The following is a 12,959-nucleotide window of genomic DNA, read 5'->3' on the forward strand; positions in this document are numbered from 1 at the left end:
ATTTATTTTACATCTCATAGAGACTTATGTATGGCTTTATGTAGGGTGGTTGATTTTGGGGTCAGGGGACCTTCCCTCACCTCGCTGATCCAGGGGATGAAGGAAGCCACACGGGTAAAGACGGTGGGCTTTTTGGGGGTGTTACATCCACGTCCATCCACAAAGCTAGTCACTCCTTCCACGTACCATCTGCCGTCTCTGCCCTTACAGTTCAAAGGACCTCCAGAGTCGCCCTGGAAGTTGACGGTGTATAGTTATAGGAGCAATGAACGACATCATAAGTTTTTTTTAACATAAACATAAGTTCTGTGGTCGTTTCTCACGTGGCAGGCTGACTTGCTCTCCCCTCCTGCGCACACCATTGTTGTCTTAGCTGAGCTACCCCACCAGTCACTTTGACTGCAGACGCTGTGATCCACCACAGGAAGTAGGGCCTGCTGTAGCGTAGCTGCCTTGGGGCCGCCAGCTAAAGAGGAAAGGACAGGGAATTTATATCGGTGCATCTCTACAGGTCGCAGAAAGATTGTTGAACTACACATTACCCCACATGTGTTCCCCCCGGGTTAGCTGCAGGACTCACAGTAGAGACGACCCCAGCCTGTGACATAACAGGGCTGATTGTGGGCCAGAGTAGCGCCGTGCTGTGGCAGGCAAGCCGGCTCCACCTTGTCATTAATAACAGCACTCCTCTCCAGTTTAAGCAGGGCGATGTCATTTCTACACAATAAAATGAAACAAAGAGTTACTGTGGTTTGTTTTACATTTGAAAACATTCTGTTTGCTCAGCTGCTTTTTCCGCACCGCTGTCGAGGACATTACAGTTTCTTCATAATCCATAAACCGATGCGGACTGACGGCTTACCCGCAGGACGGACAGCCGTCATTCCATTTGGGATGGATGAACATTTTCGCCACCATGATGGACTGTTCAGGTCCCTCTTCCTTGTTCATATCATGCTCAGCAAGAACCACCCGGTACGTGTGGAATCTGGATTGTAAAATATAAAAGTTTAACAGATACATGCCAATGGCATTGTGTAAGGAAGGGTCAAAGCTAGTGTTTTCTGGTTCAGTCTGGACATTTTATCATATGACCATTTCAAGAAAGGTATCCCACATGCAGTTTACTTTTAAAACTTAAGTCTGGGATGCAAATGTTTCCTCACGTGATGCAGTGTGCAGCCGTCAAGACCCAGTTAGGAGCAATGAGTGTTGCTCCACAAGTAGGGAAGAAAGACTCCAAGGACACCTACAGAGTGAAAGAAAACTCAATGTGAAATTTTGTAGTGCATGTTATTCAGAGGCATCCTTTGAGGAGATATGTAGTAGGCCAATAATACAGTTCAATTATCTATTATATCTAGTAACTATATACAGTACATGTACACAAAATTGCACTAAAATGTTTAGAAGAATGTCTGATCAGAGGAGTAATCAGTAAAATAGCTTTAGGTACTAAAGCTTTGTCATTAGGTGCATATACTGTATATAAAGAGTTTCATGTTGCCATTAATGTGGTTGTAGAACAAATTGATTCCTCACCTGCCATGGCCAGCTATATGGACGTGCTTCTTCCCCGTTCACCACTCGATTGGTGTTGGGCTGGTAGGTGGGTATGCCACACCCAGACACTAACACAATGGGAAAGAAACATCAGGACGAGGTAAGTAAGTGCAACAGGGTCCCCCCAGTTTAAAAAAAGACTTCTCCCAGATCAAGGCTGTAAGATTTGACACTGATTTAATGTCGTGAAGAAGATGTGAACTTACCACTTGTGACGGCCAACAGGAGGATAAGTGCTAGTTCCATCTCTTGTTCGTCCAAAAGAACTGCCTTATCATGCACAGCTATTTATGGGAATCAGTCCAGAGAGCTTGGGAGTTTCGCTTCCATTCTCCAGATGGTGAAAACACGGTAAACCAACAGAGATAATGGATAAAACTAACTGTACACATAAGTGCAGATTAACATATTCCAATAATAGAATATAATACATAATTTGGGTGTTTTGTCTTTGTGGACATTGTTTGTTCCTGTGTGTAAATTCAGGAAAAAGTCACATATCCTATAAATTTTTTTTTAAGCAACTGCGATATTTTAAAGAGTTTATTAAGGTGTTTCAATCATTCCATATTAATGAGTTCACCTTTAAATCTACTTAACTTAAATGCTTGTAAAATGTAGACATTTGTGTGCATATAAACAATTTCCTTTTTGCCTTTTTAAAACTTTGTCAAGTATAAAAAAAAATACCCCTCTGACTTTGTTTGATCTCAATTAACAGCTTTTGAAATTAATTCATTTTTAAGAGGCTTTGTTTTGAGGATTAAAAAATTGATCCATCCAAAAATTGACTACTTCATAAAAATATTTTATGTAAGTTGAAATTTTTATTTATTTTTTGTAAGTGAGGGATGTCTGGTTAATGTTTTAACTTTAAAATAATCGGTTGTTATTTTATAGGATTATTTTCAAAAGTGGCTGCGAAAAGGGCGATTCGTTAAAATGCATTTCTCCTCTCCGCCATAGGGCGCCGCTGTGAACACGGATTGATTACGTATTCACAAAACAACAGAAGAAGAAATTGTAGTTTAAAGATGGCGCTACCCGGCGTTTTACTCGTGCGGCTGAGAGCGCTTTGCAATGTTGGTAAATGTGTTCATACCGGACGCAAAACAGGGCTCAAGTGGAGCAGAGAAATGCGGTGGTATGGGACCAAACCTCAGAGCTTTCAGCAACACGGCACATTATGTTACCAGAGTAAACGAGGTGAGTGACAACGCGTTAGCTAGCGTTAGCTAACAGGTGACAGCTCTTGGCTACGGTAAACTTCAAGGGCATCCATCCTGTAATAGCCTGTTATTTGTGCTTACATTTCTGGGTCTGTCTTTAATAATGTCCCATGCTTAGTGTATCATTAAAACATAAGTGTCTGACCTATGTTTTTTTCTTAAATATATATATATCTTTTACTATTAAGGCAACGCTAACCCAAACCTCCTGAAGGAGTTCCCAGATCCTAAAAGCCTCTTGAACAACACGCTGTCTCGGTCACTGGGAGTCAACGACCTGTCCCACATCATCCAGTACAGATGCACAGACGATGTGGATGTCAAGGTCAGAACCAGGGCCATCAATAAGAGGGACTTTCTGCACATCTTTGAAATCTAATGTCTGTTATGGCTGGGTTTCATTTTGTTTTGTACCTTTTGTGTGTGTGTAGAAAGTCACTATCACTGTGCTGTGGCCCTCCAAGTTCGAAGAAGAGGGTTACGCCTCCAGGAAAAGTGATGCAGAACGATATGCTGCAGCTGCCGCTTGTCTCAAGCTCAGAGTAAGCTGCAGTGACTCCACTTCATCCAGCCAGTCTGTGGTGATATTAGATCCTTATCTGTCCCACTTTTCTCTATGTGTGTGCACAGGAAATGGGTGTGATTGGTCCAAACAATGAGCTGCCCAGGAGGAGAGCAGGTCGGGGGAGAGGAGGGCCACATTCATCCTTTTATGATCAGGAGGATGACAGTTGGCCAGATAATATCAAAGAAGACGTCTCCAGTGTCTCTAAAGCTCTGTCCATTTTCCCACAACCTAAATCTCTGCTGAACAGGGTCATCCAGGTGGCCACATCATCCAACAAAGTCAAGGTTGGTAGCTTTTCTTCCTTTACGTAATCACTTTTAATTCATCGTATATGGTAAGTGAACTCTGTAATGTGTCGCATACAGGAGGTAATTAACTACAGAACATCAGGAGGGAAGCTGAAGAAGTGTGAGCTGACTCTGCGCTGGCCGGAGGAAATGAAGTTCACAGCCGCAGCGAACAGCCGAGCGATGGCAGAGAAGAGAGCTGCAGCCCTGGCCTGCATGAAGCTGAAGGTGAGGATAGCTTTGGACAACTGCCGTGCCTTCACCTGCATGTTGGACATGTGGTAAAATATCTATTGTGCTATCTGGTTCAGGAGTTGGAGTTGCTGGGTACGGACAACAAACCGCTGACTCACGCCAAGTACCACAGAGAAATGGTGCGGGAGGCTGGAGAGAAGGAGAAACGTCCGCTCCCGCTGGAAATCCCAGAATACCTCGAGCAAAGTATGAGAGACTACCTCGCACAGGTCAGTTGTCGTCTCTTGTTTCGTGAAACAAACTTTGTCTGTGCATTTTTTATCTTGAGCCATTTCTTGGCAATAAAGGTAACTGTTCAAGGTCCTTTAAATCTAAATTCTACAGCATACTGGAAAATTATGTTGGTTAGACAATTGGAAGAAGATTCAGGTTTTTAATAAGCAAGCTGTGAAGTAAGTTTTCCAAGCAGAAATGCTTGTTTCGGCTGCTCAGATGTGAGGATTTGTGGTTATGTTTTAAAAAGAAAAGGGGAAAACGTAAAATAAAATATTTTTGTGTACCAGAAATGTAGTTTTATTTCTCAACCATACAGTTATTTTGTGACATCTCTTACAACATTTTCAAATCTGATGCCTCATCCTTCTAACAGTACCCGGTTGCAGATGAGGTACAGAAACTATGGGAGGAGGAAGAGGCAAGAGGACAGCAGACGGCAAACCAGTGGGATGAGGAAGACGAGGAGGACCTTGTAAAAGACGCCATCACAGGCAGGCCGTACCGGCCTCTGTCTGAACAGGAGGCTCGGCAGCGCAGCATCTACCTGCAGCAGGAATGGATAAGAGAAAACCCCGTACTCGGTGTGGAGCTCCCGGTCGACTCTCACCGCCAGCGCGTGGTCTCGGCTGTAGGTTCCTCCAGGGTTGTTGTGATCGCTGGTGAAACGGGATGCGGCAAAACAACACGGATCCCCCGCTTCCTGCTGGAGGAGCAAGTGAGAGGAGGCAAGGGTGCAGAGTGCAACGTCCTGGTGACCCAGCCTCGTCGGATCAGCGCGGTGTCGGTGGCCCATCGTGTTGCTCAGGAGATGGGTCCAGGTCTTAAACATTCAGTGGGATATCAGGTAGATACAGGTTTAAAGGATACTGTTGTATGTCAGTTACCGATAAAACAATTCACTCATCTGAATTAGTTGGTTGCAGCCGTATTTTACTTTATTTTTTTAATGCAACAGCAATTAAGACACATGTCACTTGTTGTAGTGGTATAGAAGTACATGGGACGGAGTTAATGAGAAGTGACTTTGTTCTCTTAAACAATGTGGGTGTGACTATTTAGTGGAGAAATTAATGGTATACGAGGAATAATTAGTAGCTTCTTCTCTCTGCATAGGTGAGACTTGAGAGCCGACCTCCAGAGCAGAGCGGAGGAGCCATGCTCTTCCTCACCGTGGGCGTCCTGCTGAAGAAGCTGCAGTCCAACCCGAACCTGAAGGGAATCAGTCATGTGGTGGTGGATGAGGTCCACGAGAGAGACATAAACACAGACCTGCTGCTGGCCTTACTGCGCTCAAGCTTAAAAGAGAACCCTGAGCTACGAGTTGTGCTCATGAGCGCCACTGGGGACAACCAGAGGCTGTCTCGGTACTTTGGAGGCTGTCCTATTGTAAAGGTGCCCGGATTCATGCACCCGGTGCGAGACAGTTACCTGGAGGACGTGCTGAGAGCGATGGGACGCTCCCCGTCAAACCAGGCTAGAGTCCAGACAAACAACCAGGTGAAACTAAAACCTTTTAGAATTATTGGTTTTTCATGTTCTGCATTTAATCAGTTTGATACGTGTTTTTTTTTTTTCTTGTCCTGTGTCTCATGAGTTTTAATCCTATCTTGTTAAAGGGAGGAAGAGATGAAGCCTCACCTGATATAGATTTGGTAGCCGATGTTATAGAGCACATTGACAAACATGGAGACCCAGGTAACATATACATTGTCTGCATTTGCTTATAGATAATTATAGATTAGTGTGTTTAAAGGTTCGGCCTCATTAATTTCTATTTATTTTTTCAGGTGCAGTGTTGTGTTTCCTCCCCGGATGGCATGACATCAAGGCGGTCCAAGAGAAACTCAATGCAAAACCACACTTTTCCTCCGACTCACACATGATCCTCCCATGTAAGAAAGTACCAAGCAACCAAGACTTGTTTTAGAAGAATTTATTTAACCAAATTTAAACCTAATTTTGTCATTTCTTCCATTTTTCATCCAGTGCACTCTAGTTTATCAGTGGCAGACCAGCAGGCAGTGTTTCAGCACCCCCAAGAGGGCCAGAGGAAGATTGTACTCACCACCAACATCGCAGAGACCTCCGTTACAATCGATGACATTGTTCATGTGGTGGATGCAGGAACTCACAAAGAGCACAGTTATGACCCACGGACTAAGGTTAGTTTTTGCTTTTAATTCCTATTCTGTGTCCAAAAAATAAAAATAAAAAAATAAACGCTAAAAATGCATCTGCTTGGTTTTCCAGGTCTCCTGTCTGGACACAGTTTGGATATCTCGCTCCAACGTCACACAAAGAAAAGGGAGAGCAGGTCGTTGTCAGCCAGGACAGTCCTACCACCTGTTCCCAAGAGAACAGCTGGAATCAATGGCTCCCTTCCCCATCCCTGAGATCCTCCGTACCCCACTTGAGAGTTTGGTAGTGCAGGCTAAAATCCACAGCCCTGACAGCAAGGTACTGAAAGAGAACAGAGTTTAGCTTTGAGCATTTTTGATCCTATTTCTTTTAATCTTGCCATCGTGTTGACTAACAGGCTGTCACATGTGTGTGCAGGCTGTAGATTTCTTATCCCAAGTGTTGGACAGTCCAGACAAAGAAGCTGTGAGAGACGCTGTCCGCAATCTACAAGAAATAGGTGAGTGACTCACAGTGACCTGTGTCCTGTCCTGAGGGCTGTAGTCAAACCATCATATATTGGTTTTACTTGCTCATCAATTGGTATTAAATTAACCATAGTCCTTTCCTTTGACAGGAGTACTGGACAAGACAGAAGCCCTGACTCCATTAGGAGAACGTGTTGCCTGTATGTCATGTGACCCACGGCTTGGCAAAGTGCTGGTCCTGAGTACCATGTTTAGATGTGTTCTACCCTTATTGACTGTAGCCGCCTGTCTCACCAGAGACCCTTTCCACAACAGCCTGCAGAACAGAGAACTTGTCAAGCAGGTGAAGTGCCTTAAAACTGATTTTTATATTTTTTTAAAACAAAATACATTTGAATTAAACATAAAGCATTAATCGCCTTGTGCCTGTATTCTCTCTGTCCAGGCAAAAGAAATGCTGAGCGGCTCTAGCTACAGTGACTATTTGGTGTACAGTCGAGCTATTTTAGGCTGGAGGAGAGTTCAGCAGGAGGGTGACAGAGACGACAGAGATGAATTTCTGGACGACAACACTCTGTCCAGGCACAGCCTGCGGTTCATCAAAGGTTCGTTTGAGTCAGTCACTTAAGTCCGATTTCACGTTCAGGGAAATAAAAAGACGTTTTTCTCAACATGCAACATTCCCAAAATGATTCCTGTCATTGTTTCATCCTGCTGCAGGTCTCATCTCTCAGTTCAGTGAGAACCTGCATGAGGCAGGGCTGGTTTCTCGCGCCAGTGAGTGTCAGCAGCATAATTCTCTCTACAATGAGCACAGCAGCCAGGATGAGCTGCTTAAAGCTGTGCTGCTGTCTGGACTGTATCCCAACCTCATACAGGTACATGGCAACTTCCCAGGCTGGCTTTGCAGAGCCAATTTCCTGCTGTGCATCCTCAAAGACAGAATTTGAAATGGATGAAAAGGATATGTGGAGAAATATTCAGTATAGTTACACCGATCAGGCATAACATTATCCTAGTTGTTCCTGTGTCTGTGTCAGGCTGCATCCTGCTGGGGATGGCTGCTGCCATCAAGGAGTGTCATTGCTATGGGGTGGGGGTGTCTGGTCTGGTCTAGGTGGGTGCTACATGTCTAAGTAACATCCACATGAATGCCAGGTCTAAAAACATCAGAACATTGTATTGTCACAAGATGGTCAATGTTATTTACTTCTCCTGTCAGTGGTTTTAATGTTGTGGCTGATCGGGGTATGTTGTGATACTTGTACATTATCATTTAGTAAATAGGGATGTAAGAGTTTACATCCCAGCTTAACACAGATTCACCTGCCTTGTTTTTAGGTGAAGAAAGGTGTCGTCACCAAATCAGGACGCTTTCGCCCCAACAGCATTGTTTTCCGCACACAAAGCGGTCCAGTGCAGCTTCACCGCTCCTCAGTGAACAGGTGTGAGCATGTTCAAAATTTCAGCAGCACGTTTTGAATTCCATAACGAGCCTGCAATCTTTAAGTCTCCCTTTTTGTCGTAGAGGAAAAGATGACTTCCCTAGTCGCTGGCTAACCTTCTTCGGAGCAGTCAAGTCCAGCGGGGTTGTTTTCATCAGAGATTCCTCTACCGTCCATCCACTGGCCCTGCTGCTGTTCACAGACTGCGATATCACAGAGACGGGTAGGACGATTGCTCTTGTTTATAAAGATTAGTTTAATATTACAGGAGTGCATTAGTGGAATACACCCTCACCTAGACATTATCAGACCAAAATACTATATTGTTTTATTTAAGTGTTCAGTCTGAAATCATGATCATTTTATATTTGTATTTTTTCCAATTAGGGGCTAATCTAATTTATGTACATACACTGTCTGTCCAAAAAAAAAAAAAAGTTGTCACCTGGATTTAACTAAGCAGATAGGTACGGCAACATGTTATAACCCCAACTGATGCAATGAGTAGCTTCTCATTTCTTAAACAACCATGTCTAAAGACGCATCCTGTGGTCGTGGAAAAGATGTTAGTCTGTTTGAGAAGAGTCAAATCATTGGATGCATCAACTTTTTTTTATTTGGCCAGGCAGTGTACATGGAATATGCATTTAAACTCAATTGATCAAACCAATCACTACAAATATCAAATACATTTTAAGTACTCATTCTTTTGCTTCTGTCCCAGTGAACGGAGACAGAGTGACAGTCTCGCTTTCCGGACACTCTCTGGTGCGCTGTGAGCTGTCACATAAGACGTGGGAGCTCCTGTGGGAGTTGCGCACCTCCATTCAGACCATGCTGCATCGAAACCTCAGCAATCCCGGCAAGGCCAACACCTCTCAGAATAGGAACCTTGTTTCTTTACTCGTCGAGCTCCTCAACAATACGGATCCAAACCCTTTGGCTCAGGGTCACAACAGCGACAGTGAGGTGGACTGATGATGATGATGATGAGCGTTCTCTACCTGTGTGTGAATGTGTTGTTGTATCTGCTAGCTGGTACAGAGGAACCAAACAGGATAAGGATTTGTTTATGAACTGGATGGATGGTGTGAGGAAAGCACTTGAATTATGGACAATCTGTTTTGTCAATAACTACTTTCTGAAAACAGAAATTGAATGTTACTCTAAGGAGTATAGAGAAGTGTGACTGGCCTAAGGTCATTTAAAAAGGACTGCATGCAGTGAATAATGTCATATTTATTGTAATAAACACTCACATGCCAACACACTTTTGATGATTTCATTTATTTATTTATTTATTTATTTATTTATTTTAAGAAAACTCCTTCATAAACTTTGTGTGAAAGCTGGTCAGCCGTCTCAGCAATTCTTCCATGGTGTCCCGAGGGGTCATGATGCAAAATCTGCCAAAACAATAGACCCGGGCATGTAAAATGCAAATGTTTGCTGTGTAAAGTGTCATTTAAAATCCTCTAGAAATAGCTGTGTTTGAGCTGCTCTAACATATCTGCTGAACATGCTTTTTACGTAGTCACAACCTATAATGCGTTAACTCTGTATTCAGATTAATACTTGGTTCACATGTTGTATTGTACCTGATGTGGAGGGTGCCCTCCTTTTGTCCGTACTCGCATCCAGGACTGAGCAACACTCCAGCCTCCTCCAGGAATCTCATACAGTAGTATGTGTCTGGCTGCATTGCTACTTCCTGAAATATCCCAAAAATATCACATTTTTTGATGCATAACCACAAACATTTGGCATTTTTTTAATTACCGCCCCATTAATTATGTCAGACATTGCATTCTATGCGACAGCGCTGTAACCTTGGCTCTCTGAATGGCTTTAGGCGGGAGAAACACTCTTGGGAATGCGAACGCTCCTCCTTCCACCGGTTTGCAGATTAAACCCGGCAGGCTGTTGACAACCTCGCAGGCTCTCTTCACGTTTTCAAGCAGCACTGATCGGATTTGATTTATTTCCTGCGGAAGACGGAAGAGATTTGCTCGCACAGCTTTGCAAACGCTTTGTCCGATTCTTCTCGGCTAGTCTTTAGCGAAACGCCATGACTGACCTGCTTTTCTCAGCTCTCACCTGATCATACAGGGGGTAGGAGGGGTCTCCTGGCTGCGGAGGGTTCGTCATCAGATCCAGGGCGATCTGACCCAACACAGGCGCGCAGCTGTCTTTGGAGAACACTTTGTAGATGTATTTCATAACGTTGGGGTCCACATTTACCAGCTCTACGTATCCACCGCGCAGTCCACACCTGGTGGAAGAGACAGGCAGTAGTTGTTCCTGAGCATTCAATAGCATCACATGATCTTCCTCAGACAGAATTAGCCCAGTTGTCTTGAAATTTTTGTTTCCTAAAGGCCCCCACTAACTACATTCTGTTACCAGACACCACAGGACGCCCTCAGAAGGCCCATGTCCATTCTCTGACGAGTCACAACTGTATATCATGCAAGGGAGACCTGCATGATATTAGGATGGTAGTCATATTGTTATGCCAGATCTGTGTATGCCGTGCAACGAATGACAAATCTGTGGGTTTCTCATCTCCTTTGTGGTCTCGTATTGAGAATGTTCAGTCGGCTGTTTCACTTCCCTAAATTATAGCCTGCGATTTGTGAAGATCTCTTATCTCAAACTAGCGGACACAGTTTAATTATTCATCAGGACGGACGGAAACCTTACTCTCCCATGAAGCCTTTGGATGCCGAGTGGAAGGACGCCAGCTCCACTGTGTCTGAAAGAGGAGGCCCCATCTCGGCCACAACCCTTTTGTAGGAGACGAACTCGCTGTTTTCCCCGTAAACACAGTCCTGATAGACCTGGAGAAGGGACATGTGAAGCCATGAGCTGGTGTAGTTACTTTTCGGAGTGTGCTTTGACGGATATAACATGCACCTCATCAGCCAGGAGGAAGAGCCTCTTCTCTGAAACAAACCGGATCACCTCTTGCATCGACTTCCTGCTTTGAACATAACCTATGGTGCAGGCAAAGCAGAAAATAACTATGTGCAGTGCATTCTTTAACTTTGATGATCCTAATCTTGAATGTATTTTGCCACCTGCTGGGTTTCCAGGGTTGATGACATACAGAGCAACAGGGTTACAGACACTCTTTGCATATTCCAGCGCTCGCTGTAGCTCCTCCAACTGCAGCGACCAGCCCTGCTCCTCGCTGAGGTAGTAGGGGATGACAGCTGCCCCCAGCGCCTCTATGGACAAAGTTGTTGTTTGGTGGCATGGCACTGGAATCAGCACACCTGTTCTGGGTGAAGCCTCCGAGTTCACCAAGATTTTGAGAATGTTCTAAAGAAGCCCAGTAAAAAAATAGATAAATATATATTGTGTTACCTTGATGACTGATAGTCATTGTATAGCAGGGGGAGACCAGAAAGGACGTGTGCAGTATGTCAGTAAGAGTCGCATTACCATGAGTGACCACTGTGAGCCGGGGGTGATGTATATGTTTTCGGGGTGAGATGGAACCCCACCGTCTCGTCTCGTTATGAATTCAGAGACTCCCTGGACTATTTCCGATACGCCCGCTGTAGCAGTATATGAACCTGAGAAAATAAAAATACTGGTAAACACTCACAAAACACACACAGACAAATAGAGAAGAATCTGCACTGTAGAGCAGATCAGTGTATTAAATTAAAATGCAACTGTATTTTTTATTTTTTGCTTTGTACTTCCATATAATATACTATAGAATAGCATTCCTTAGTTTGCACAATTGCACATACTGAAAACACCACAATATACCTTTTTATGTATATTGTATTTATTATATATTCATCCACTTTACCTGCTGTATACCTACCTTTTTGTTTTGCATACCAGATTTCTACGCAGTTCATAGTACAACTCATTCGTATAGTCTTGGACATTGTCATGTACACAATCTGAGTAGCCCTTTAAATGTCAGTGTTTCTGCAATCACTTAAAGTCTCCAGTTATTTTCATAACTTAAAAACGCAGTCAGGTCTACAATAAAAAGCAGCACAAAATAAAGACAAACACAGATTGTGTCAAAAAGCAACAAATTCTCACATTTGTGAACGCAGAATGATCAGATGTTTGGCTTTATTAATTAATTAATTCAGACATTCAAGGCTTTTTCTCACTTAGCTGCCTGCAGGTGTTTTTGAGTTTAAACCAAGTAAAAGTCCCATACCTATACTCCCTCCAGCACATTCCCCAAGCAGCCTCTGAGCCCTCTGTCTGACGTCCAGTGGCAGTTTCTTGCTGGTCATAAGCTGCGGGTAAAGACATGCTGCAAGAACCTGTGAATAAGATTTTTTTCCGTCAAGAGGCAATTTAATTATCTCGTACGTGCTTTGAAGGTCACACATTACCTGTCTGACAAATGATAGAGGCTTCATTCCCGTCGTGTGTGGGTCACCCCAGGAGACATCTATCACATCTTTGTAGGGCTTTCTCGCTCCCTGTGCACGGTGGAATTGAAAGTAGAGGCTCCAGAAATCACAACAGTACGGACTCTACTTTGCACTTGTAGAGCTATGAGAACGTCATTTACCTGTCTGAGCTCCTTCTTGAGCTGGTTTGCTCTCCTCTGCAGCACTGTACACATCGACTGCCTCATGTTCTTCACATTTGGATTAATCTCCTGCAGGACAGACATCTTTGTAACTCTTCTTAAAATCTGACTGATCAGACCTGGTGCAACGTTGCGGTGAGCTGAGATGTGCTGCTTGCTATAGTTTGTGAATATATAGTCTTTGTAGTTAAAGATATACAAGGCAGGAATG

General features: G+C 43.8%; 3 protein-coding genes across 3 annotated transcripts; 1 reads left to right on the plus strand and 2 right to left on the minus strand.

Annotated features, from left to right (window-relative positions):
* Positions 1 to 14: 14 nt before the first annotated feature.
* Positions 15 to 1,809, minus strand: LOC311489901 (proproteinase E-like; the record flags this gene model as incomplete). The annotated part of the gene is made up of 7 exons (XM_084547213.1): positions 15 to 233; positions 324 to 466; positions 581 to 717; positions 863 to 988; positions 1,167 to 1,249; positions 1,543 to 1,631; positions 1,770 to 1,809. 7 exons carry the CDS (start codon positions 1,807 to 1,809, stop codon positions 15 to 17), a joined length of 837 nt encoding a protein of 278 aa, XP_084403339.1.
* Positions 1,810 to 2,591: 782 nt separating this feature from the next.
* dhx30 (DEAH (Asp-Glu-Ala-His) box helicase 30) lies at positions 2,592 to 9,426 on the plus strand. Its single transcript, XM_084546260.1, has 19 exons — positions 2,592 to 2,769; positions 2,981 to 3,117; positions 3,224 to 3,334; positions 3,423 to 3,644; positions 3,726 to 3,875; positions 3,959 to 4,111; positions 4,492 to 4,962; positions 5,232 to 5,615; positions 5,735 to 5,813; positions 5,906 to 6,010; positions 6,105 to 6,280; positions 6,369 to 6,575; positions 6,675 to 6,756; positions 6,874 to 7,067; positions 7,170 to 7,329; positions 7,445 to 7,602; positions 8,066 to 8,169; positions 8,253 to 8,392; positions 8,894 to 9,426. Exons 1-19 carry the CDS (start codon positions 2,598 to 2,600, stop codon positions 9,145 to 9,147), a joined length of 3,459 nt encoding a protein of 1,152 aa, XP_084402386.1. The 5' UTR covers positions 2,592 to 2,597; the 3' UTR covers positions 9,148 to 9,426.
* Positions 9,427 to 9,484: 58 nt separating this feature from the next.
* Positions 9,485 to 12,945, minus strand: LOC311490112 (alanine aminotransferase 2; the record flags this gene model as incomplete). Its single annotated transcript, XM_084547471.1, has 11 exons — positions 12,728 to 12,945; positions 12,546 to 12,635; positions 12,365 to 12,473; positions 11,617 to 11,750; positions 11,250 to 11,493; positions 11,086 to 11,165; positions 10,873 to 11,009; positions 10,267 to 10,441; positions 9,999 to 10,154; positions 9,768 to 9,880; positions 9,485 to 9,575 (listed from the first exon to the last, which is right to left on the minus strand). The coding sequence occupies exons 1-11, from the start codon at positions 12,830 to 12,832 to the stop codon at positions 9,485 to 9,487; spliced, it is 1,434 nt and encodes a 477-aa protein (XP_084403597.1). The 5' UTR covers positions 12,833 to 12,945.
* Between the last annotated feature and the right edge of the window lie 14 nt (positions 12,946 to 12,959).

This window comes from Chelon labrosus, assembly GCF_963514085.1.
Source record: "Chelon labrosus genome assembly, chromosome: 6".
Lineage (NCBI taxonomy): Eukaryota > Metazoa > Chordata > Actinopteri > Mugiliformes > Mugilidae > Chelon > Chelon labrosus.

What these genes read in the sequence shown, in the direction of transcription:
- dhx30 (XM_084546260.1), top strand. Translation starts at nt 2,598, where the DNA reads ATGGCGCTACCCGGCGTTTTACTCGTGCGGCTGAGAGCGCTTTGCAAT. An exon ending in GAGTCCAGACAAACAACCAG is followed by an intron (nt 5,616 to 5,734) that starts GTGAAACTAAAA and finishes ATCTTGTTAAAG; the next exon opens with GGAGGAAGAGATGAAGCCTC. An exon ending in CTGCGATATCACAGAGACGG is followed by an intron (nt 8,393 to 8,893) that starts GTAGGACGATTG and finishes CTTCTGTCCCAG; the next exon opens with TGAACGGAGACAGAGTGACA.